Source organism: Ochotona princeps, chromosome 5 (genome assembly GCF_030435755.1).
Source record: "Ochotona princeps isolate mOchPri1 chromosome 5, mOchPri1.hap1, whole genome shotgun sequence".
NCBI lineage: Eukaryota > Metazoa > Chordata > Mammalia > Lagomorpha > Ochotonidae > Ochotona > Ochotona princeps.
The window spans coordinates 60,999,437-61,025,973 of NC_080836.1; the positions used below are offsets into that span (position 1 = coordinate 60,999,437).

At 39.0% G+C, this 26,537-nt stretch overlaps 1 protein-coding gene across 3 annotated transcripts in view; it reads right to left on the reverse strand.

Moving 5' to 3' along the window:
- PDE1A (phosphodiesterase 1A) overlaps positions 1 to 26,537 on the reverse strand; it is a 224,180-nt gene that overhangs the window by 81,655 nt on the left and 115,988 nt on the right. For 2 of the 3 annotated variants that reach the window (XM_058664694.1, XM_058664696.1), the window contains exon 2: positions 20,279 to 20,392. In XM_058664694.1, coding sequence (XP_058520677.1) covers positions 20,279 to 20,392 — 114 coding nt within the window. Of the gene's footprint in view, positions 1 to 20,278; positions 20,393 to 20,596; positions 20,706 to 26,537 lie in introns of those variants that run through there. The other variant, XM_058664695.1, reaches the window with a different exon arrangement.

Genomic DNA, 26,537 nt, shown 5'->3' on the forward strand with positions numbered 1-26,537 from the left:
TTCTGACATGTTTGTAGGTAGGTAATTATAAAACTTCCCTATATAGTTGAGATATGTAAAATATCTCAATACTTAAGTTTATGGTACTAAAACATAAAGCTATATTTTGTTCTTATTTCTTTTTTGAAATATATTCATATGAACAATTTAATAGCATAAAATCTCAAATATTAGAATTAACTCTACTTTCCATTCAAGAGCGCAACTGGTCATCATCCCACTGTTAGTGGGGTAATATATGTGTAACATTTGATGCTGAGTACTCTTAACACTCTTCTTTAAGAAATGCACCTCAAGGGCCCAGCACCATGGCCTAGCAGCTAAAGTCCTCACCTTGAACCCGCAGGGATCCCATATGGGTGCCGGTTCTAATCCCGGCAGCTCCACTTCCCATCCAGCTCCCTGCTTGTGGCCTGGGAAAGCAGTCGAGGACGGCCCAAAGCCTTGGAACCCTGCACTTGCGTGGGAGATCCCGAAGAGCTCCTGGCTCCTGGCTTAGGATCGGCTCAGCACCAGCCATTGTAGTCACTTGGAGTCAATCAGCGGACGGAAAATCTTCCTCTCTGTCTCTCCTGCTCTCTGTATATCTGACTTTGCAATAAAAATAAAATAAATCTTAAAAGAAAAAAGATGAATGCACCTCTTGGAAAAAATAGTGCCTTTCCCCTAGGAATTCTAAAACGCAATATTCAGGAAATAAATGAGAATACATATATATGCATATAACGCTATCACTGTTGACCTTTGAAATACACTTTCACTAGCGTTTGACATAACTTCTTTATTAGTCCCAGTGTGTTCATTAAAGCTTAAAATGAAGGGTCCCTAACTTGGGCTGTGTTGATGGGGGACCAGCAAGCTGTGAAACTGACCCTGCACCCAGTAAGTGAACAGCTGATCTTCGGGAGCTATTTATATTCCAAATTTTCTCTTGAAATCAGATGACACAGCTCCCAAAGGGCATATATTTTGAAGTAGAAAGTTTTCAAGAGACGGGAAGTAAAGAAGGAGGCTGCCACGGAAGGAGAGGTCATGGGATTTTGACTCTTACGATTACGTCAGCGAACATATTTCTGTCCATAGTGGGCTTTCGGAAAATGGTTACAAACATGTAGGTACACAGTCATTTCCAGGCAAAAGGTGCCTGCAGGAATCTATTAAGTATTAAAACACAGCTGCTGAATGGGATTAGGACAAAACAGCTTCTCAAGTGTGTAAGTTTGGAATTTTCTTTCCCTGTTTTACTATTCCTGTAAGTGGATATTCGACAAGCAGTTCTTTCAGTTCTGAACCTGAAATTCAATGAACCTGGGGTAGAAACACAATGCTTCCAAATATTATTATGGTATCAATGATCTATAGTTACATGAATAAACTACAACAGGTCCTGCCCTTCCACATTTTAATCCATTTTAGGAAAGACTAACTGGTTGGGCTTAATTGAGACTTCTCAACTATCCTTGTGTGTTAGGGTTGGGCCAGCTGCTCTTAACTGCCCCTGTGTATCTACCTTACTGCCCAAGCACACAAGGGATAAGCCCTACACAAAAGCAAGCACAGACTGTATCCTTGAGGCCCCCGCCACCAACAATCCCAGCCTTGCTAACAGGCTCCTTGTTCACTCTTTGGGATTGAGGAATACAAGCATCAGGATGTCCTACCTCGTGAAGAAGAAACACCTGACAAGGGAGCCTACTAACACTTGGGACACTGCTTTGGGAACCTGAAATAAATAATCATACCAGGCAGGGCAGGTCATTCCTCCTAGCACCTGGAAGTGGCAGAGGGACAGAGAGAAGTATCACTGTTATGAAGAGCATATAAAAAAGGACCATTATCAGGCTCCCTGAAGTGAAAGATAGAGTCCAGGGAAGTGATTCCACTGGCCTGGGACAAATGTTGGTACCAAATTCACATACTGCAAGAGAAGCCCTTCTTGGATAGCTGGGGTGATCTTTCTGCAGCATACGAGTGTCTGTACTATACTATTTCTTTAATAGATGTCCGAATTTTATCCCCTGCCCCTCAAAACAAAACAGAGCCCTAAAAGTAATATGAATGTTTTGTGAATGTAATATGAATGCTTTACTCCACAACAATTCTCAGGTAGTTCACAACAACTGAGAATAGACACAGCTATGATGCTGTTAAACTGTATCCCCTTCTTACCATGAACCAGGCCAGGAGAAACATTTACTTGCCATTATTACCTGCATTTGAGCAATAATTGAGGCACAGGCACCTTAAGTGTTTGAAGTCTTACAATGAGTACTAGCTATGCCACATAACCCTAATTTCAGAGTGTAAGTTTTTAGCTGTAATGTACATTTTACCTTAAATGCAGGATTGCTTACCTAATCACCCACACTAACTTTCATATCCAATCATTAATAACACTATCCTGTCTCCACCTTGAAATTTGGGGTTGAAACACAATTGATTTTGGGCCTGGGGTGGTGGCCTAGTGGCTAAAGTCCTCACCTTGCGTGCCCAGCAACCCATAGGGTGCCAGTTCTAATCACAGCAGCCCCATGTCCCATCTAGCTCCCTGCTTGTGACCTGGGAAAGCAGTAGAATGGCCCAAAGTCTTAGGACCCTGTACTCATGTGGGAGACCCAGAAGAAGCTCCAGGCTCCTGGCTACTAATCGGTTAAACTCCAGCCACTGTGGCCACCTGGGGAGTGAATCAATGGATGGAGGATCTTCCTCTCTGTCTCTCCTCTTTTACAATAAAAATAAATAAATCTTAAAAAAAAGTTTGATCTCAAGAGTAGGGTTTTCGAGCAGCAATACCAACGTGTGTATTAGCAAGAAGCTGGAATTGGGAGTGGAACTGAGACTCAAACTCAGGTGCTCTGTTAGGGATGTTGGTGTCCCAGGAGGCAGCAAGTAATGACTCAAGTGGTAGCCCCCTTGCCATTCATTGGGTTTCCAGCTCCTGGTGACATTTTGGCCTAGTCCTTATTATTACAGGGTTTGGGAAGTGGACTAAAAATATGAAATTAATCTCCATTTTTTGGAAAATAAAATATAAAACTTTCTTATAAAAAATAAGAAATAAAATATAACCTAACATTAAAAAAGCTTCAGATGCTTTTTGTCTATTGGGGAATTCTTAGAAGAAACTTATTTGCTAAGTCTGTTAACTCACTTTCTCATAGATAAATATATGCATATAGCAAAGTTTCAGAATCCTTCAAAGTATAATAAATTAAATATCAGCATGGCAAAAATGTAATACTTTTGATATACTGTATTTACTTGCTATTAACTTACTTCCTGAGTGATAAATGCATCTGAATTGATTTTTCAAGGCTACCACCAAAGCACGTTGATTTATTATTTATTCCTTATCTTATTCCAAAAACTATTCAAAATGGAAGGCTCACAAAGTGATTTCAGCATCTTTGTGTTGGCAGTTTCTTTTCTTTTTCTGTCAGTCATTAGATTGGCTTTGTTCAAAGTTCCTTCTGGTTTTGTTAATCTAGTTTGTATTTGCTAGTCTATGAAACCACTCTAAGTGTCTATGAAGACAACCTCCTAGTGAAGAAGTCAATTATGCTGACATTAGCTCAGCTTTTAAGAGATAAATATTGACTAGAATGAAGTTTACAAGGAATAGTGTTAAAGTTGGATATCAATTTCTCCAAGTAAAGACCCAAGGAAGGCGTGATGTTTCCTCTGTGCCTACTCAAGAAATAAGGTGGCCAAGGAGAGAGAGCCTGTTCCCTAAAACAGCCCAGACAGGGTCCAAAAAATGCTGGGCACAAAGTATGGAGAAAGACCAAACTTACTTGGAGAACTGGAGTCAAGATCATATTTTTGTAGTCAATTAGGAAGGGAAACAGGAAATGAGTGAGGCAGAAAAGTGCCGCAGGTCTGACAGATGACTCTGGGCTTCCCACCAGGAAATTATCTTAGTTCAAAAATATCTTTGAAAATATTCCATTAGGCACAAAGCCTAACATTCCCCTAATTAGCCTACTGTTGATTAATAAGCACCCTCTGTGGTTAGAAAAGCTGCCTCTGCAGTTGTCTCTGGCTTCATCACCTATTAGCAAAATATTCTTGGGAAAACATTTCATTGGTGAGAAATGCGGTTCCTGTCGGTACAATTGAGATAATAACAATATCCTTGGAAGTAGGGATGTGAAGATGAGTGTATGCAATGGACACATTCACAGAAGCACTGAGAAAAGCATATCATTATCCAAGCCCTAAGTTAACACACAGATATTTGCATACCTGGCTGAATTAGTGCAAGCAGTTCTTCCTCTAAAGGTTAGAGAAAGACAGTTGTTGAAGGGATGGAAGTACTTGATGACACATTGTGGGAAGAAAATAATGAAAGTACGTGTGTTGTGAAAAGATGATGGGCAAATTCTCCCAAAGTAACTTTTAGCTATTCCAATAGGAAATTCAGAGCTGCCAAAGCAAAATAGAAATAACCGAGATCTGAGGCAAAGAGGTAATTGAGAATAACTATTTGATGGATATAGATTTCTGCTTGGAATGATGAAAGAGTTCGGGTGATGGATGCTTGTACACATTTTATATATATTTAATTTCCCTGACATTAAACTGAAAGCAGGTATTCGGTGCAATAATCGTGATGCTGTTTGGGGTGCCTACATCCACATGGGATGTTTTGACTCGCGTCCTGGCTCCACTTTTAATCCAGTTTCCTGTTAATGTGAAACCTGGGGAGCAGCAGATGACAGCTCAAGGATTTGGGTCTCTGCCACCAGTGAGGAAAATCTGAATTGAGCTTTAAGCTCCTGTCCTTGGGCTGACTGTTCTCTGGCTGTCAAACATCAGCAGAAACTTTAAGCTTAAGCAGAAACTTAAATTCAAGTTTCTGCAGTAGCTAGGTGTTAGTCCAGATGAAGTCGTGTTTGTTTGTTTGATGCATGTGCTATAACGTTAATGTCTTTGCTGGCATCTTCTACTCCCAACCCCTACCCTGTGTGAAACCTTGAAGACAGAGAGATCCTAGTGCAGAACTGGCTGGTGAGTACTTAGCCCCATGGGCCTGGGGTTGTCTCACGGATAAGAGTGGCTCAGACCACACTCAAAGAAATGGAAATGAGAGAAAAGACAAAACCAACCAAGGCTGGGTACACTTCCACCAGACTTGCTAATACAATGTATGAAAGAATAATGAGGACAAAAAAAAAGACAAAATAAAGAAAACTTGATACTTGCTCAAGAATCATCTGTGTTGTTTGACACTATCAAAGGATCAGCGACTTCTGTGGGATGCCTTAGAAACTTAATCAACTTCTTGTTTTATGGGAAATTAGGCTGTTAATTTTAAGTAGCTAATTAAAACATCAAATGTGTTAGGATTTAATGTTATAATAAAGTGTGGCTGTCTGGAAGGACTATACATTAAGACCAAAAAATTACAGTTAAACAGAAAAGGGCTACAAAGATGGCGTTGAAAGTTTGGATATGATATTGATATTCAGTGACTTAAATAATAGAATTTTTTTATTTTCCTGAAGAAAAAGGATAGGTTACATATAGTAAGAACGTGTATCAATTGGTTGATAAACAGTATCATTAAGAATTTAGTTTTGCTTGTTTTTCTGTGTCGTGAACTTTAGTATTAGGTTTTGCTTTATGTTTGTGACAATATGGCTGTTTCACTTTCAACCATCATACTCAACTACAACAATAACCCTCTTTTTGTAGCTTTTGCTAATACCACTGTCGGTCTTCCTTTTCTGTAATTCTCATTGCCCAGAATCACATGTTCAGGCTGGCTGGTTATGGAACTGAGGACAAATAACTGGGTCAGATCACATAGACTCACCCAGTTTGAGCCTGAGTGTGAGTTTGATATCCCCTGAATCATTTGGTTTTGAAGATTTTTGGAAAATTGAAAACTAAAAATTGTTCTTCTGGTAAGGAAGAAGAGTAGAATGGAAGCTAGATGTGTCCCATTTAAGTTTAAACTCCTGTATAGTGATATATAATGGTAGGATCCTAAGCAAGTCGGTTGCCAAATTCCTCATTTTTAATGTATAAGTCTCTAGTTTATAAGATTTTGTTGAAAATTACATGCACTCACATGGAAAGTACAAAATATGTCAACTAGGGCATAACTTTGGAAAGATTCTCATCGCTACTAATCTAATTATAAGATTTATGATAGTAACCTTTTCAAATCTAGGAATATCTATGCATTATTATTGATTTAAAATACAAATAGTGAAATTGCAGAGATTTTGAGAGTGTGTTATTTCTGAAAAGATCTGATTAGATTGTTTTTGCCTTTTCATTGTCAAGGCTGTTTTTGAAAGTTTGCAGAAAGTAACATACCACAGATGGACAGAAAATTAGAAAACCACCCAAAAGGTACTGCAATTTTTTCTAAGTCTGTTTTTCACACTTCAGCTTTGGGTGAGAACAGCCTACAAACCCAGATCTCCAAACAGCATCTCTCTCTCAACTCACATCACACAAATGGGATTCAAAAAAGGCAAAGTTTTTAAATGATTCACTGAGCTCCAGCAATGTCTCAGCACATTTTTCAGAAACTGGTTTCTTCAGGATCCTGTCCCTGCATTTACAACAGGAATATGTTTGTTTGCACCTCTTGGAAGAGAAAACTTCCTCTCTCCTGGATGCTTTGATATTGTGCAGGTGGAAAGCTTGAAAATACCTTTACCATCTTGCTCCCAGGGTAAAATAAGAGGCCACTCCAGAGCAAGCAAAACAGAAAGGTTCATTTGTTTATATTACCTGTGCCCTGAGTTTGATTTGTTGATATCATTTGTGTTCTATGCTCACTACTCACCAATATTTTGGTAGTGGAAGCCAATGCATTCATTGTCTCATGTAAGCTGGCTTGATGGATTTACTATTGCTTACAATTAAAATACTAAAACTGTATATTAGTCCAGATTTTTCTTCTTTCTTAACTCAGCCTCTGTATGTCAAAGAAGCATGCCTGAGTCAGCAGCATCACCACAAACAGAAGGTAGTGAGGAATCAAAGAGTTTTCTTGACTGTCACCTTGACCCCCTGAGTTTCACAAGCCTTTGCTGATACTTAGACCATAACTGTTGAAGCATCCTTACCCATGCTGAGGAGTTGAGTGTAAAATAAAACACCAGCTAGTATTTTTGATTTTACAGTGCAATACCTATTTTGCTTACTCATGATGTTAAACTGTGTGTTAATTAGCTATATCTTCATATTTTCCACTGGCATTATTTATCTGTTTCTTAGATAATTTCTCAAGGATAATTCTCTACCTGATCTTTATGAACTTTTTTTTTCCCATTTGTTACAGCTGTCTCTGTTTTAAAAGTCTTTGTCTCCAGGTTACACATGTATTAGTTCTACATCCTAAAAACAGCATGAACAAAAACAAGAAGCCAAAAATCTTCCTCATAAATACAAGGTTCTATATTGGCATTTCCTATACCAGGAAATTCTTTTTTTTTTTTTTAAAAAAAAGGTTCGGGGGTATAGGGAAGTGGGTAATACTATTATGTCCATACTGTTTCCATCATGTATCCGAGGTAAAGGGGAATATTGAGGGAGAAGCCTCACCCGGTTTCCCGCCCACCCCAAGTCCCAGATGTGGGGCATGCTCTGAGATATTTGCTCAAGTGGTTTTAATAGTTCTCCAGTTATGAATCGCTGCCAGTTTCGCTCGATGAGGTCGTCCACTGATTGATACGGTCCATCGTAAAGTATCCATTCACCCCATATTTCGCTGCCAACAATGTACAGCTGAGATGAATGATTGACCTGATCTGTCTTCTGTCTTTTCTTGGTTAGAGTTCTGAGTCCAGCAGTTCGATTGGGGAGAAAGAAACTTTGAGGTATTCCCAGACTAGATTCTTGTATGTTCTAGAAAGCACAGGGCCCGGCACAGTCCATCACCCCGATCAGCTGGTGGTTGCAATTGCTGGGTTGGTTCTGTTTTCGGTCCCGAGTTGCACTGGAACCAATGGGTGTTGCAGTCCAGTCTGGTTCTGCCCAGCACATACTCGGCCCTTACATCAACCAGTGGGAGCTGCAGCCTAGTCGGGGCGACCCACAATAACCCCCACCAGGCCTGCCCCTACCCTGGTTTGCCAGTATGTGTAGCAGTAGACCAGTCTGTCCCCCATCCCATTTTGCTCTTGTACTTGTCACTGGGTATTAAAGCTTAGTTCCATCTAACCAACTCAAGCATCCAGCCCTCACGGATGTTGTTGAGTGCCTCTCTGGCTAGCCATCCCAGTCCCCATCCTAGTTTTCATGCCCTCCCGTGGGAGTAGTGACCCAAGAAGGGGGAACCCACTTTTTCCCTCCCAGGTCTCTCTCACTCCCTGTTTATGCACTCTTTAGGTGGTTCTGTGGTTTGACTTGACAGAATTAGTCCCCAGTGCCAGCTGATGCTGCGGCTAAGCCCAAACATCCCTCACCCACTCCAATTTATGCTTGCACCAGTAGGAATAATCAGCCCAGACTGGCTTTTCCATGATCTAGTCCATTCTTCAGATGGGCCTTCTGCTTCTGAACTCCTCTTTATAATTTTTTTATGTCTTTACCTAACTGTAAATATTTGTGTTCTTCTTTCCTACCTCTGTGTCCCTAACTACCTACATGCCACATCACATGTGACATGTTCATTCTCTCCTTTGATTCAATTACTAATGTAATGTGGTCACCCATTTTGGGTAGGGGACTCAAGGGTACAGCTTTAATGACTGGAAGTGAGACAAACATATTTCAGAAGTGATAAAGTGTTTTATTTCACAGAAGCTTTGTTTTTGCTTACAGTGCAGAATACTCCTGTTTTATGAAAAATCTTTTGAGTGAACCTTTGACTTTCACTACAGTAAAGTGCAATCTCTACTCTGATATATAGAAAATTGAGACCATGGGATTCTAAGAGGTTAATGACAGCAGTAATGACCTACATGACTTTTGTCATTATGAGCTAGTCATATCACTGTAGATTCCCTATCTTTTAGAAAACTATTTGATTGCATAGAAAGTTTTTTTTGTAGAAATTATTGTATCTGGGAGATGATTACACAACTTGACACTAATTTAGATGCGTCTTGAGATTCTGAACGCAGGATAGGAAAACATGCCAAAAGGACTCTATGGGGCAAGATAATCTGCTTCCTGGGAGAGGGCTGTCAGAAGTTAGAGTTGCTTAGAGGAGCATGGGAGGAGACCTCAGCAAAGGGCCTTGAGCTGTGAAATCTGCAAGTCTCTATAGGTCAGCTCTTACAGTAGTTACAGTTGACTTTGTTTTTCAAGTTTGGAGAACTGGAGTGAAGTGATCAAGGTCATTCTTGATTACTCGTAGATTCTTGATCACTTCATTAACCGTAGATAGTTGCATTTGAGAGAAAAATAGATGACCTGAAATAGGAACAATTCAACAGCTGGGTGTGGGAGAGCTGGCTGCAGGGGAAAATGACAGCTGAGCCAGATTGGTGAAATAAGTAAACATTTGCTGGACATTTTCACAAACTTCAAGGTGGGCCACATTTCAGAGCAGTAAAGGATCCTGAACTATTGAAGATTAGTATCAAAGTAAAAATATCCACAGTAGGGGTGGGTTGGTGAGTGGGTATATAAGGCCTCTGAGCTGGTTACCCTTCCCAAATTCACATTTCAAATTGGCACCATGTCTGTACTGCGCAGCTTTGGTGGCCATAGGTCGAGCATGCTCCATGTAATTTTTGCCTCAAGTCCTCCTATTAGAAGCCACCTATTAGGAAATTGGCAGAGATTGATTTATGGAGAACAAATTCATTCACATTAAGGAATAACTTCAAATCAGATCTGATTTAGAATCCTGGCTTCACGTAAATTCTTATCCTCATGGTGCACCTTCTGGTTGTGACTTATTGCTGCTACGTGAAATTTCCTTTAGTAATTTGTCAATGTGTATGGCTGTTTCTGGTTTGCAGCATGTGTCCTGGTTTATAAGTCTTGGCTCATTCTATTGCCTAGCTATCTTCACAGAGATACTCCTGATTCTGAGTACCTTGTGTCTGGGATTCAGCTCAGGTGCTCAATAAATGTTTGGTAAATGAGTGAGGTTTCCATGGTAAATCCCAGAACCCAATGATTTCAGTGATCAAGTCAGTAAGCTGCTCTGAATGTCTTTGAATTCTGCCAATTTTATCATTTTGGCATCAATTAAAGAAAATCCAATATGAAATCTTAGGCTTAGTAAGAGGTGAAACTTCATTGAGGATGTCTACAGAGATATGTAATTCTGATTAAGGTTTCTATCTGTCATTTCACACTTTATATTCTTTCTTTTAAAGATTTACTTATTTTTGTTGGAAAGGCAGAAGAGAAAGGCTTCCGTCTGGTGGTTCACTCCCCAAAGCCAGCAATGGCCACAGCTGGACTATTCTGAAGCCAGGAGCCAGGATCCTGCTCCAGGCCTCCCACATGGGTGCAAGGTCCCAAGGCTTTGGGCCACTCTCTGATGCCTAATTAGGAGCTGGATGGGAAGTAGAGCAGCCAGGACTAGACCAAGCACTCATAGGGGATTTCTGTGCTGCAAGGTAGAGAATTAGCCAGTTGAGCCAACCCATTAGCCCTACACTTTACTTTCACTTCTTGGTAACTAGAGCCTACTTGTCTTTCTTTTTCTCAGGATCAAAAATTGCTCTCAGCAAGCTATTGGAGATACTCAGAAATGTAATTTATATATCTTGATATATTATGTGTTCCAGAGGTACATAAATTTTTATTATATGTAGCAAAAACATACTAAAAATAATAATTATTACTTAATGTTTACATTGCCAGGCATTGTGCTACATTTAATCCTTATGATTATTCCATCAAGTGAGCTTTGACCTTACCATTATTTTATAGAAGATGAAGATGGGGACTAAAGATATTAAGTAATTTTCTCCAAGAGAAAGAGTGTTGAATCCCAGGCTTTGAACAACCCACTCTTTCTGCATGCAGAGTCTATGCTAAACATATGGTAATCATAGGGAGGACTGCTTCGCTCCAACAAAGCGAAGTTATAAATTGTGTTTTAGGAGGTGTTTGTAAGAACAATATCAGTTCTTGAAAGCGTACCTCCTACTCTGCTGCTACCCTGTAATCACAGGGCCAAGGATGCGACTTTTCTTGGCAGTCTCCCAATTAAATGAGGACAATCAAACAGACTGTTTTTTTTTTTTGATAGATGTTTCTGAATTACAATTGTGAAACTTTGAAAAACAATAGCCTCTGGGAATACATCTGGAAGCAGGAATCAAAAAACATTGAAGTTTGATAGAAAAACCAATTCAGAAACTGAGCAGTCATAGTCACTGTGGAACTGTGCTATGATCTCCACAAAGTAGGTCAGGATTCAATTTGAACTAGAAACTTTTTTTTTTCTCACCAAAATCATTTTAAGGGAATTTTGTATGGCTGTATTTTCTTACTTGAAAGAAAACATAATTGAAGAAAAAAAATCACCATTAAAGAAAAGGTGCATGTTTGTATGTGTGTGTGTATACATGTGAATGAAATATTCATGAAATCAGAGAATAATTTGTTTAGTCCTGGTTAATTTCATGTTGACTTTTTTTCTCTAGTCTAGCCCTCCTTTTAAACAGTATCTCTATGGTATATTTACTGAATATTTTTTTCCCTAAAAATCAGAATTTTCTACTAAAAACAACTCAAAGTCAGCAAATTTCTTAATTTAAAATTTAAAAGCAACCAAAATGCTTCTTGAGCTGCACTCCTTTTAGTATATCTTTGTTGTATGGATAGTCTTAAAGGGACATTACACACATTTCAAGAGAAGCATCTTTAGACTATTGACATGTCTTACTATGCAGAATAGAATTTAAATCACATTGTTTTTCCTCTAAAATTTCTCAAGTTGGTATTTTAATCCTACAATTACATTTCTTAGAAAAACCAAAGAGGCAACCATACAAATAATATGTTAGTATTTAACAAGTTCTACACTGAAAACATAAAGTTCTTATCTTTAGCACATATCATTTTCCATGGAGCAAATACTCCCAATGTAGCCAATTTAAAATTACCAACATGACGTTATTGAAGACAGAATTGGAAAGAGGTGGAACTACATCCATCCAACATTGGGTCTGTTGACCATAACAGCATATGAGAATGAAAAATGTTTTGTAGTCCATGCTCTGCATTCAGTTTATTCATTGTGTTCCCTTGGGGAAACTACATATCTTTTTCTGTGACTTAGTTTCTACATACAAAATGGTGATAGTAATCACAGGGCTGTTGTGATATTTAGATGAAATATTATTTATAAAATACTTGGAAGAATTGCCAGATTCCTTGGTACATGTTAGCTATTATTTTCCAAGGTTTGCATTTCTAGCTGTTGGTGTGTTTTTGTCTTGCTCTCTAAATCTTTATAGATCATTGAAAACTATCATATCTTATACCAATAACCTAACAAGAGTCAGACAATGACAGGAGAGTACTAACTAGGGTCACAGGTGGATGTCTAGTCCAACTTTTTGCCAATGCTTTATCTATGACCTTTGGCAAGTCATTTTACTTCTAAATGCTTGATTCACTCATTAATAAAATACAGAAATAATCACCCTGTAAACTGCATAGAATTGTGGTGAGATAAACGTGTGATAATAAAACTAAGTGCTTTTTGAAGATACTACAAATATGGGAAGTTATTCCATTTAAAATCATAATTTCATAGAAACATTTGAATAAAGTGAACAGTTTCATGTCATTTGAATAAGAAAAGGAAATGATTAGACATTAACAGTTGCTATGTTCCATTGCAAGGAATAAAAATAAAATTAACCTCCTACCAAGAAGCAGTTTAGCACAGTGCTTAACACCACATATACCCCAGCAACAAAATGGCACTGTACTAAAGAACTATACTTTTTTAGGAGTTTATTTAGTCTATTTATTTTAGTTTATTCAGCTTTATTTAGTCGGTTGTTTAGTTGCTTATTTGTTTGAATGACCTAGGTATGATGGAGAACTGAGTCAGAAAAGCATATATGAAGTCAATGTTTTGGGAAAGGAAATATATCAGGAAAAAATGAATAAAAATAACATGTAAGAATCTGTCAAATGAAAGAGCATATAGAAACACCAGATAATTAGCAGTGTGTTATGTCATTTTAAGATGAATGATGTAAACCTCTAAGTATTTAAAAAACAAGACTTTGAAGTTTAATAAATAAATATAAAATAGAGTCTCTGGTTAAGTACAGTGAACTTGTGAACAATACAGAGCACATATAAAAATAAAGGCACAAGGAAATTACAGAAATATGATCTTTAACACACTTTGGATCTCGGTTAACTTGCAATAACTGTGTAAGGGAAAGAGGCATGCTAACACAGTGGGCTAAACTGTCTTTCAGGATGCTTGCATCTCATGAGCATGCCCTGGCTTATCATCCATCTTCCTGCTAAGGAACGTGGAAAACAGGAGATGATGTATTTGGGTTCCTGCCACCCATGTGGGAGACACCGGTGGAGATTGTGGCTCCTGACTGTAGCCTGCAACCCTGCCCTAGTGTTTAAGGCATTTAGGGAGTAAACCCACTGGTAGAAAAGTGATCTTTCTCTCCTCCCCATTTCTCTCCCTATTTCTCCCTTTAATGTGACTTGGCACTTCTTTCCCACCTATTAAAAAAATCTGCTTTTGTGTTGTGCTTTTGAGAGTTTGATTATATGTGGGACAATGAGATATTTTCTGGTCATGTCTGTTTTCTTGTGGGCATCCTACTCTTAGATGCCCAAATCAAACAAGATTCAGGCTGTTTTTTAGCTAAAAATATCCTCAACTAGCTTTTTTTGGCAAAAATTTTATATTTAGTATTAATCATTATGTAAATCTTGTACAAACAAAAAATTACATATTTAATGGGGCACATTTCAATACTTGGACAGATATACAAACTATACACCAATAATACCAAAGTTAGCCTTTCAACTTCCTTTACTGAAGATTATAGTTCATACTGCTAGTTCTCTGGACACTGAAACCAATTATCTTCTCCCAACTATATTTTAATAGCCAATATCTAATTGCCTCCCAATCCCTAATGCTTCCCTGAGTCTAATAATCTCTACTTTATATTCATATGGAATATATACACATTAACTTCCACATACAAATATACAACATTTGCTTTTCAGTATCTGGATTATATTGCTTTATCATTATATTCTCCAATTCCAGAATGTTATTCTTTTTCACTGATTGAGTACTAATATATATGCATTTCTATATATTATTTTCTACATCTATTAGTCCATTGATGACTGTTTAGAATGATACCATAGCTGAGCTAACTTGAATAGTTCTTTAATAAACATGAAAGTTCTGGTATCACTTTCATATGTTGAGTTTGTTTCTGAATATATTTAGAAAATATATCCATATGTGTCATGTGATGAATCTATTTTTGTTTTTGAGGAACCTCTATACTCTTTTAGATGATAGCTTTTTTATTTATATTCCTATCAACCCATGCATTAGGGTTCACTTTTCTCTATATAATCACCAATTTTTTTATTTTTTGTCTTTAAATATTAGCCATTGTAACTGAAAGGAAATTACTCCTCATTGTGACTTCTATTTGCATTTCTCTGATAACTAATGATTCCAAAATTTTTTCCATGTGTTTACAGTTCATTTGCATTTCTCTTTTAAAACAATATTTACTTAAATTATTTGCCTAGTTTCTAACTGGATTCTTTTAATTCTTTATATATTCAGGGTATCAATAATTTATCCATTTTATTGGCTGTCTCTTCATTCTATTAAGCGTTTCCTTTACTGTACACAGCTTCTATTTCTGAGCGCTTTTTTCTTTTTTTATTATTATATTTTTAACAATCTTTACATACTTAGAGTAAAAAGGTTCAAGGGCTATAGGAAAGTGGGTAAGACTATTATGTCCATATTGTTTCCTTCATGTGTCTGAGGTAAAGGGTGATATTGAGGGAGAAGCCCCACCCAGTTTCCCACCCATTCCAGGTCCCGGATGTGGGGCATGTTCTGAGATACTTGTCTGAGTGCTTTTTATATGCATGTGCTTTTGGTGTCTTATTCAAAACAAATGAACATTGCCTTTGCTAATGTCTTGAGGTATTTTTCTTTAATACTTTATTAGTTTCAGATCTCTTACTTAGCTATTTGATTCATTTTGAGTTGATTTTTGTGAAGAGTGGTAAGTATAGAGGTATTTTTTGAAACTGTTACACATGAAAATCCATCTTATTGAAGAGACTTTTTTCTCCAGGGAGCTTTATAGTAACTTTGTCAAAGTAAGCTTACTGCAGGTGTGTGGATTTATTTCTGGGGTTTCACTTCTGTTTGCTTGTTTGGTATGCCTGTTTTTAATGCCACTACTATGATTATTTGGTTACAGTAGCCCCATAGTATGTCTTGAAGCCTGCAATATGATGCATCTAGCCTTGTTCTGCTTGCTCATGGTAGCATTAGGTTCTCAAAACTTTTTGTGTTTATGAATTTCAGAATTTTTTCCAATACTGTGAATATTCTGATGAACATTGCATTGCATCTATAAATTGATTTGGGCAGTATGGACATTCTCTAACAATTTTTTTTTCGATTCATGAACATGGAGCATCTCCATTTTTGTGTACCTGTCCAATGTCTTTCATTAGTGTAGTATGACTTTCATTGTAAAGGCCTTTAACATCCTTGGTTAAATTTATCCAAGGCATTTAGCCAATTTTTTTGTAGTTACTGAGTATGAGATCATACTTACTTGTTCTTTCTATGAGTCTGTTACTGTGCATGAAAATGTTAATAATTTGGGTGTATTTGTATCTTGCAACTGTGCTGAATTTTCTTATCAGCTACAGTAGTTTCTTGATGGAATTTTCTGGCTTCTCCATATGGAATCATGTCATCTACAGACTCAGAGATAATCTAATTTCTTAACTGAAGGACTTCCACATCTTTCTCTTGCTAAATGGTTTTTCTAAAGCTTTCTCTAGAGTCTTCATTTTTATAGGCTCTAGTAGCAAGGAGAAAGGTCCTGAATCATTAAAGGAAGAGGAGAGTGTGAGAAAAGATAACCTTCAAACGTGAAGGAGCAGTCTTCCATAATTCTAGGATCCCGAGGTCTAGTTCCCCAGGTAGCTCTGCATTCCCTGTGCTTTGAAAAGCAGTTTACCCTGCAGGCTGTGATGCTGGGTTCATTCCTTGCTCTGCTGGATTCAGTTAGAACCATGAGGCTACAATCTTTCTTGCTAGATTTCCACACATCTGCAACAAATGTGGTACCCTGCGAATGGAGATGGGAAAGGACTTTTGTCCCCTGGAGATGTGGGAAAGTCAAAGTTGACTCCTTTTCCAAGAAGTTACCACACAACCACAGCGTGTGCTCTGAGAGTTGTGGGGAGGAGACAATGAGAGTTCTCTGAAGTAGAGTGGCCCTGAGTTTTTTCTGGTAGCTCTTTATTGAGGCCTTAGTCTGTTACGACTAGATTTTTCTACCAATGATTACCTCCACAAGATGTACAATTGACTCCTCCATTTTATAGGGATTCCTGTGATCATGGGGCAAGGACTTTCATGAGAGTTGTGCTATACATTATTTTCTTTATGTGGCCACTCTTGGTATCTGTGTCCTCCTGGGTTGCTGCTAATCTTGTACCAAGTTCCAACATTCTTCATTAGTTACTCATTTGAAAATGTAATAATTTTTCTTAATCCATTTATTTTGCCTGCTGATGGAACATTTCATTAGGTTTCCTATGCCTTTACTCCTTTCTCCCCACATAGAGATGACAAAAAATTAAGTATTTTCCCATTTAATTATGTATCAAAAGTCTTGAATGTTATATTTTTTTCTGCTATCATGTTTTTTCTCTTTTCTTGGAAGGCAGAATCAGAGTATCCTAAAACTTGTCTTCAGGTTCAGATCATCTCCTTGAAGTAGTCTGTTACTGAAACTTCAACCCTGTTTTTAATAACATACATCATTTTGTTATTTAAAAGATAAGTATTTTGCTTGTTTGAAAGGCAGAATGACACACACACACAGAGAAACAGAGAGAGAAAGAGATCAGTCATCTACTCATTCACTCCCCAAATGGTGTGACAGATGGGCCTGGGCCAGAATGAAACCAAGAGTCAGGAAGTTCATCTAGGTTTCCCACATGGATAAAGAGCCACACCACCCGAGTCAAGTCATGCTCCTCTGCTTTGCAGGAGCATTTGCAGGGAGCTGAGCCAGCAACAGAGCAGCCAGGACTCAAACTTGAGCTCCAATATGAGATGCTAGCATTATAGGCAGCGGCTTAACCTGTTGCACAACAATGCTGGCTGCTCTCCCATGCTTTTTATGTGACCTGAATTCTTCATCTCTAAAATATCTTTCAGATTTTTTCAAGACCATTATCTCTGCTCAGTTTCTCATTCATAACATGTGGTAATTCCCAGTTTTACAAAACTGCCTATCCAGGTGCCAGTGACATGTTTCAGAAGACTAAGCCTCTGCCAACATCCCATTAGGGCACTGATTTGTGCCCAGCTCCCTGCCTATGACCTAGGAAACTAGCAGAGGATGGTTCAAGTCCTTGAACCCCTGCACGGATGTGAGTAATCCGTGAGAATTTCCTGGCTGCTGGCTTAAGATCAGCTAAACTTTGGCCATTGTGAACATCTGGGAGTGAATCAGCAGATAGAATCTATTTTTCCATCTCTCTGTAAATGTGTATTTCAAATTAAAATAAAATCAACCTTTAAAAGAAGTTTGTTACTAAAGCATTAGCTCACTCCTTGGAGAGTCACGGTACCTGGTTTTGTACGTTTCTATATCCTGATGTTGACATTTACACTTCAGTCAGATCAGCAGTCTCTCACTTCTCAAGAGTGGATTTCATTGTAAAGGACTTTTTCTTTTCTTTTTTTTTTAAAGATTTATTTTTTTTTTTATTACAAAGTCAGATATACAGAGAGGAGGAGAGAAACAGAGAGGAAGATCTTCCGTCCGATGTTTCACTCCCCAAGTGAGCCGCAACGGGCCAGTGTGCGCGGATCCGAAGCCGGGAACCTGGAACCTCCTCCGGGTCTCCCACGGGGGTGCAGGGTCCCAAAGCATTGGGCCGTCCTCAACTGCTTTCCCAGGCCACAAGCAGGGAGCTGGATGGGAAGTGGAGCTGCCGGGATTAGAACCGGTGCCCATATGGGATCCCGGTGCGTTCAAGGCGAGGACTTTTAGCCGCTAGGCCACGCCGCCGGGCCCAGTAAAGGACTTTTTCTAAAGATATCTTTGGGTGCTATTTGGTACTTTTTTTTTCTTCAGTTCCAGTTGGATGCCGTAGTGTAACTGATGGCAGCAGCAACAGGGTACTGAGAGGATCTGGACTTAATTCCTTTGCCAAGCTCCAAGTGGGAGCCAAGACTTTTCAAGCTGAACTATTTGGAGCAAGATGAAAATGGTGATATGAGACCTGGATTTCTTCCACTCTTCAATAAATACATCTTAATTTTACTAAAACCAGGACATGTGGTCTCTCACATGACTTCTATAGCTCTTGTGACTTGGTTCATGAATAGCTGTCCACATTAGTTTCTGTGTGTGGGGAGGGGAAGACCTCTAGTCTCTAACTCAGCTTAGTTTGTTCTTCCTTCAAGAAAATATGGAAGAGAATTTATACTGCAAAATGTCACCCTTTTTTGTACCTTATGCCTGCAAGGCATACTTCGGCAGAAGAATTTTGTTTGGAAGATAAACAACACTCATCATGGCATGTTCAGTTGGCTATTACTGTAGATTTTCAGTTACCAGAAAGATTGAGATTTAATGAAGAGAAAGTTTCATTTTTCTTGTTTAGTGAAAGGGGGAGGGGAATGAAAGACCACAGAGTATGCTACTTCCTTGAAGGAAAGAGGGAAACAATACAAAAAGAAAAGTTTGTAATAAATCACTAAAAAGTAATCCAAGAAATCCACGAAGGGATGACATAGATTGCAGAGTGCAGACAGTAAGGAACCAACATTATCTTGCTTTGCTTTTTGAATTATGCCCCTTCGCTATGTAGTAGACATCACTCTGTGTGTGTGTGTGTGTGTGTATGCATATAGGTACATCCATGAAGTCCAGAACTCATACATGAATCACAGTTTCTTTTCTCTTTTCGTTTCATGTTTCTCACCCTCCCTAGGCTGAGGCCTGGCACCTGCAAAATAAAGCCCAGTGGGCAGTTTCCCTCACCAGTCTCTCACATTGTTCAGCAATGTGGTATGAGAGGCAGTAAATTACAGGACCAATGGACTTCAGCAGACATGTAAATTTTTCTGCCAACTATGTAATGAATGCTGAGATACTGGTCATTTTTTTTTCTCCCAAGGAACTTTTGTGGCTGTTCAGAGATGACTAAATACAGAGGCTGATACCTTCAACAGTTTGTTTCCTATGATATTTTGATTCAATTTTATAATTTCTTAGCTGGTTCCCTTGCAAATAATCACGCCCGTGGAGGGTGGTGCCAGTCAGCATTGAGCGTTCAAGAGCCCCCTGCACCACCTGCTCTATGGCTTTGCAAACAAAACTCAGCACTGTTAATATGCATGTTCTGGAGATGTTTGTCTCTGGTTTTCTCACGTTTGAAGTTGCTGGCAGCCCTGATTCACCCATCATCTTTACTTATTTGTTTGTTTTTATGCTGCTTTTTTTTTCTTAAAATGTCAATAAAGAACAGGTCTCAGTTCTCTAGGAGTATGAATTGACAGTGGACTAATACAGATGTGCCAAATGGCCCCTGGAAGATAATTGACCTGTTTGAAAACCACAGCACTAGGTTAACTTTCCTAGTCTATTTATCACTAAGCTAATTACTTGGCTTGGTTTGGGCACTAGTGCAGAGCGCATCTGAGAGTGCCTGTTCTCAGGCCTTTCCTGTCTCAGCAGGAACTTTGAAATGACATAACAGGCATTTTTTTAATCACTGAGAAGAAATATAAGTCCTCGCATGTCTCTGGTATTGAAAAATTTGGGCCTGATGAAAGTGAGGGGGGAGAGGTAAAAATTAACTTTTTTTTCCTATTTATAAGTTTAGCATTTAACTATTTTATAAAAGTGTATAGATTCAAACTTGAATTTTAAAAAAGAATTTTAATCCAATTAATTTTCTGTATGAAGAAGACCTTTTATGCTCTTAGTAGGATTCTTAGAAATGATAAGTTCCCATTTGAGATGAATGGGGGTTAAGAAAGAGAAACAAGGAGAAGAGACCAGAAAGGAAAGAACAAGAAATGTGGGCGAGTAGTTACCTTGTTTCATCGATATATACCGCTTCCAACACAGAGGCTGCATATTCAATGTTCTTCTTTAGGTCGGTGATATTGACATCACCTTTTTCCAGCTGCTTCACTAAGCATCTTAATCTGTTTCAAAAAAGTTGCCAAAGAGAAAGAGAGAGATAAGTCACATTATGACTTGGCAAAAATGGTACAATGTCAAACACACAAATTGACTAAAACTTTTTAACATCCTTACTTCTAGCTCATCAAAAATAATTATTTTCCAAATGTTTGGCATAATTAAGCTTAAGGCTGACCCCTTAAGCAATTCTTACAAAGTATATTTACCTGTCAATAACATTAGGAGTGAACATAGCTAAAGTGCCACATGTCAAGCCTAGTCCTCCTCAGATGACAACACAGACATGTTCCTAATGACAGAATTCCTTGTTTGTTCTAATTCCTCAGAGTTGTTGCTAGGAGATCATTTAAAGGGCACTGTTCTGATTGTCCTGGCCACTGTGATCACCATATACAGCTATAGAAACGAGGATGAAGGGCAAAACCTTCCTGCATGCTTCATTGAGATAAGAAGGAAATGCATACACGCTTACTAGTTTTACTGAAATGAAGACATTTTCTCTCATTTCTTCCCATAAGATGATGTGCTCCAAATCTCTGAGGACTTTTAAAGCAAGATTCCTAACTTACAGAAAGCATGTGATAACTGATACTATTCTTCTAAGCCACAAAATACGGGGCAATCTTTGTGCAGCAATAAATGTCTAACAAATTTGACACTGTACAAATTACAATAAATAAGTACCAGTTTTGGAAGCCTTTATGCATTCAATTATAAATCAAACATTTCTAAAACCACTGTCTTATACTAGGCAGAAAAGTATGAAATATACAGAAAAGTCAGTTTCTTTCCTAAACTGTCAGAGATAATTAAATCTCATCCCTGTCTGTATTTCCAAAGAAAGAACAGAGTATGTCTACTCTGGGGGACTATGTTGGAGACAATTTGGCAAATTTTCTGACGATGTACCTTGGATGATTTCCCCTGTCAATCTTTAAACTATAAAGACAAGTGAGGAATTTCACAGAAGGTATTTGATTCTCTATTTATACAAACATGTTATGGGGGGGAGATTGCATTTATATTAAAACTTACTCAAAAGTTGGGGAATGGGGGAGGATGAGCTCCTATATCAACAAAACTGTAGTTCAGTAAATAATAAATGTATTTTAAAAACGTAATCAGGAGAATGTAATTATTTCTGTGCTTTTCTTTCAGTGGATAAAACATTAGCAGACAACATCATTGAACAGTACATTTGATAGACGCCCCCCCCCCCCGAAACTGTCATCGAAGTGAAGCAAAGCACAACAATAGCAATGACATTAGATAAATTGATATGTAGCACATGACTTAGAAAGGAAAAACAGGCCTGGCTTCCAGGTTTGTCGGAAACACTGACACCAATGTTACAGAGGAACCAGAGGCAGCTTTTAGATTTTCCAAGATGTGACCCAAGATGCTGTACTTAGTAAGACTCTTTTTAATTCATTAATAAAGAAGGAAAAATTTTCTCATCTGTATCTGCACAGTGGCTTAAGACACTTCGTCATCTAGCCTTCTTGTGAAAATATTTGAATGTAACTCGATTGCATGATGTGGTTTAAAAATGTAAGTGTTGAAGACAGTTTCCCCTGTTTCTGAATAACTGCGCTGTATTTGTAGGTAAGTACAGAATTGTCCACAGTAAAAAGTGTTTCACCAGGGTCTCTTGAAGCTAAGTACGGTCAAATGATAAGATTCCTAAATCAAAAATTTTGGGAAAAAAATTTGTTTCGAAGGAACTCAGATGGAAGGAATCTCTGCTTGCCAATATGTGCAGCAGACTGGTCCAGTCTGTCCTACATCTCATTCAGCTTTCATACATGTCAGTGGGTGTTAAAGCTCAGCCCAACTCAACTGACCCCACTATACAGAGGGTGCCATCACCTGTCTAACCATGCCTGCCCTCAGTCCTAGGTCTCATGCTCACCAGTGAGAGTTATAGCCCATAATAGAGGTGCTCACCATTTCCCTACTGGACCCTCTCCTAGTCCCAGATCTTGTACTCCCCAGGTGGTTCTGCAGTTTAGCTTTACAGGTTTTGTCCCCAGTCCCAGCACTTGCCAGCTGATGCTGTGGCAAAGTCCAACATGCCTGCATCAGTGGATACAGTTGGTTACCCAAGCCTGGCTCTCTCCCTAACCCAGTTCACATACTGGATAATACGTGTTTTAGCTCCCTGGCTTGGTCTGCCTCCAGTTCCAGCTCTCAACCTCACCAGTTGAGGCAGTGGCCCAGGAAAGTAGCCCTCTGCAGCCCCACCACCAGCCTCAAACCCCTCACCTGCTCCTCTCCCCACTCTCCTTGCCCCTCCTCACCCCTGGATCTGACATGTGCTGGTGGGTGCTGTGGCCCAATCTGGAATGGCACCCCTCACCTCAGCATTTGCCTGCAGGTTCTTAGCCTGGCCTGGCCTGATTTGCCCCCCTGTTCCAGTCCATACTGGTGAGTGTTACAGCCTAGCCCAACCCAGCCAGCCCACAATCTTGGCCCTGATGTGAACTGGCTGGTGTTATGGCCTGACCTGAATTGTCCTGCACCCTGTCCTGGTTCTCAGATCTGCCAGTGGGTGTCATGAGCAGGTCCTAGCCTGAGTCGCTCCCAGAATGGACACCAGTGTATGCTGGCTGGTATCTGTAAACCGGCCTGGTCTATGCTGCTCCCGGTCTTGGTTTTCACTCTCACCTGCAGGGACTGAATCTTTACAAAGGAATTCCCCCAAGCTCCTCTGCCATGGAAGTCTCCTTCCAATTGCAGATATTGCACATACTGGTGGGTCCTTGACCCAGACTGTCTTTAGTCTACCTCTTGTCCAGGCAGGAATAGTAGTATTACCCAATCAGACCAGCCACCCACTGAGGCTCTTACAGTTGGATGCCACACCCGGTCCACACCAATTAGCTTTTTTCCTTTTGTAGCAACACAAGCTAGTAGTCACCCTATCAAAAATATAAGCAATTTTTTCTGAACAGACAGGATTTCCAGAAAGGTCTTAATTCACTTATACCATTGATTGTTTGTAATCGATTTCATTATGCGGGAACATATATTCAATGCATTTATAAAGACATACACACATGCAATTCATGGAGATGTATGTACACACCACACTACTTATCTCCAAGATACTTGCAATCTCTGCAGGTGGTATGTTTTTGCATATATTATACAAATATTTGCATATAATTCTAACCTCTACTTTTACTTATACTGCAGTTTCCAAGCAAAAAGTTTGGTCACAATTCCTCAAAAATTCTCACATCATCTTGAATGCAAGTTTCTGTCTCTTACTCTGAAGTTCCTTCTTCCCAGTTCCCACCCATCTTCAGCTGTCTAAATTATGCCTAGTCACTGGGCATTTCCAGGCTGTTTCAAATCTTGTAAGACCTTTCATTATGGGATACATTAGGATCCCTCCCTGCTTAGGAACCAAACCACAATTCTTTCGATTCTCAGGAGTAACACTGAAATTTCTCTGACTTCCAGCATCAGCTTCTACTTTTTACATTTTTTCCCCCAAAATAGGTCTCTTGCTGAAAAAGAATTATAAAGTATGCAAAGAAGTGGGAAGTCAAATCAATAACAAAAATAAAAATACTTGAAAACTTTAGAGATATGTCAAAGGTAGAAGGTTTAGTAGATGAGAATTTTGAAATGATTATTAAAATAAGGTAAAAACAAAAAAGTCACATTTTACAGGTTACATGAAATTAACAACTTTCTTAAGGAAAAAAAAAAAAGACTAAAGACCAAACATCAAGGAAAAACAAAGGATTTGTGGTTTCAAATCTTCACTAAGACTCAAAAGTGGTAAAGTTAAATGAATATCTATACTGGGTATTAACACTAAAATACGACCATAAGAAGCAGTACATGAAATCACACATTAGTAACTGTGAGGACAAGAAACCATGGTGTCATTTTCTGTAAGTCTTGCTTCTTCAGAGCCCGAAACAATGAAAAATGATACTAACCATGTGTTATTTAATAAACTTGTCTTACCCAATTTACACACCAATGCTCAGGAATTAAGACCTAATAGTAGTCCAAAAAGCAAGGGCTACCTGTTTAAAGATACTAAAGATATTCAAATCCCTTAAATAATATCTGCCTATAGCCTATATACACATTCTTTACATTAAATCATCTCTGGATTTCACAAAACACCTAATACAATGCAAATTTATGAGATGTTATATTTGCTTGGAGAATAATGGCAAGAAAAAGAAGTCTGCACAGATTCAGTAGACATTATTTCCTGAATATATTTTTTTAAAGTATTGATTTGTTTTCATTGCAAAGTCAGATATACAGAGAGGAAAATCTTCCATCTGCTGATTCACGCCCCCCAAGTGGATGAAACGGCCAGAGCTGAAGCCAATCCAAAGCCAGGAGCCTAGAGCTTCTTCTGGGTCTCCCACATGGGTATAGGGTTCCAAGCATTTGAGCCATCTTTTTTTTTTTTTAAAGATTTATTCATTTTATTACAGCCAGATATACAGAGTGGAGGAGAGACAGAGAGGAAGATCTTCCGTCCGATGTTTCACTCCCCAAGTGAGCCGCAACGGGCCGATGCGCGCCGATCCAAAGCCGGGAACCCGGAACCTCCCCCGGGTCTCCCACGCGGGTGCAGTGTCCCAATGCATTGGGCCGTCCTCGACTGCTTTCCCAGGCCACAAGCAGGGAGCTGCATGGGAAGTGGGGCTGCCTGGATTAGAACCAGCGCCCATATGGGATCCCCGTGGATGCAGGGCGAGTAATTTCCTGAATATTTTTAAATTAAGGTTGATTGAATCCAGAAGTATGAAACCTGTTATATGGAAGGGTGACTATAAAAGATGGAAAATGTGTGCTTTTTTATGTTTTGTTTTAAAAGCATAAAACTATGAATAATATTTCTTTTATCTAAAACTCAAAATGTAGAATAGTAAAGATTTTCAAAGGGTAAAAAGGATTACAATCATGAGTTAAGGGTGATATTAGATTCCAGTTTTTCTAGGCATTTTTAGGCACTGTGATGCCAAACAAAGAAATTTGGATTTAACAAGAAAACTATATACTTGCTTGTTGCATATTCTATGCCCACATATTGAACTAATTGAAAACAAGTACAGGGCTGGCGTGATAGTGTAGTGGTTAAGTCCTCACCTCGCACACGCTGGGATCCCATATGGGCGCCGGTTCTAGTCCCGGCGGCCCTGCTTCCCATCCAGCTCCCTGCCTGTGGCCTGGGAAAGCAGTCAAGGACAGCCCAGGGCCTTGGGACCCTGCACCCGTGAGGGAGACCCAAAAGTGGCTCCTGACTCCTGGCTTTAGATTGGCTCAGCTCTGGCCGTTTCTGACGGAAGATCTTTGTCTCTCCTCCTCTGTATGTCTGCCTTTCCAATAAAAATAATTTTTTTAAAAAGTACATATTTTGGCTTTGAGGTGAATACAAAAATGGAATAAATAGTAAGTGGAATCAAGAAAGTGAAATGATGGCGCTGGTGTAGTGGTGTAGCAATCCAATTACCCACCTATGGCACTGGGACCCCATTAGAGTACTGGTTTGTGTCCTGCATGCTCCACCTCTTATGCAGCTTCCTGTCTATGGTGTGAGAAAGCAACAGAGTTCCACTGTTTGGGCTCTTGAACCTATGTGGGAGACCAAAAGAAGCTTCTAGCTCCTGGCTCCAACCATTGCGGCCATCTGAGGAGTGAATCTCTCTCTCCCTCCCTCTGTGCATGTGTTCCTGTCATTGTAGATCTGATTTTCAACTAACGAATTTTAAAAAGAAAGTGACATGAGGAAACCATGAGACACTGAGAGTGGAGTGCACCATAAAGACTGAATATATCACAGTTCTTTTTGCAAAATCTGCTAACAATGAAAGTGTTTTAATGCAATTTTAGTAAAATGCTTAAAATATGACTGAGAAAGAATGGAAGTGAGTAGACACAGGATTGGGAAGCCTAAGAGTTCCACCAGACAAAGCTGATTCAGAAACAACAAGAGGACTGAAGAACTGCAAATCTGATAACATAGCTAAGCAGCAATCTAGGCACCGACTCAATAAAAATAACACTGATGTGTTAAAAAGCGATACCTTAGTCCATTTATTCAGGGTGATATAGGAAGATAATCATTTATTGAATGTGTCTTATAAAACAGCAGGGTTTTCTTTT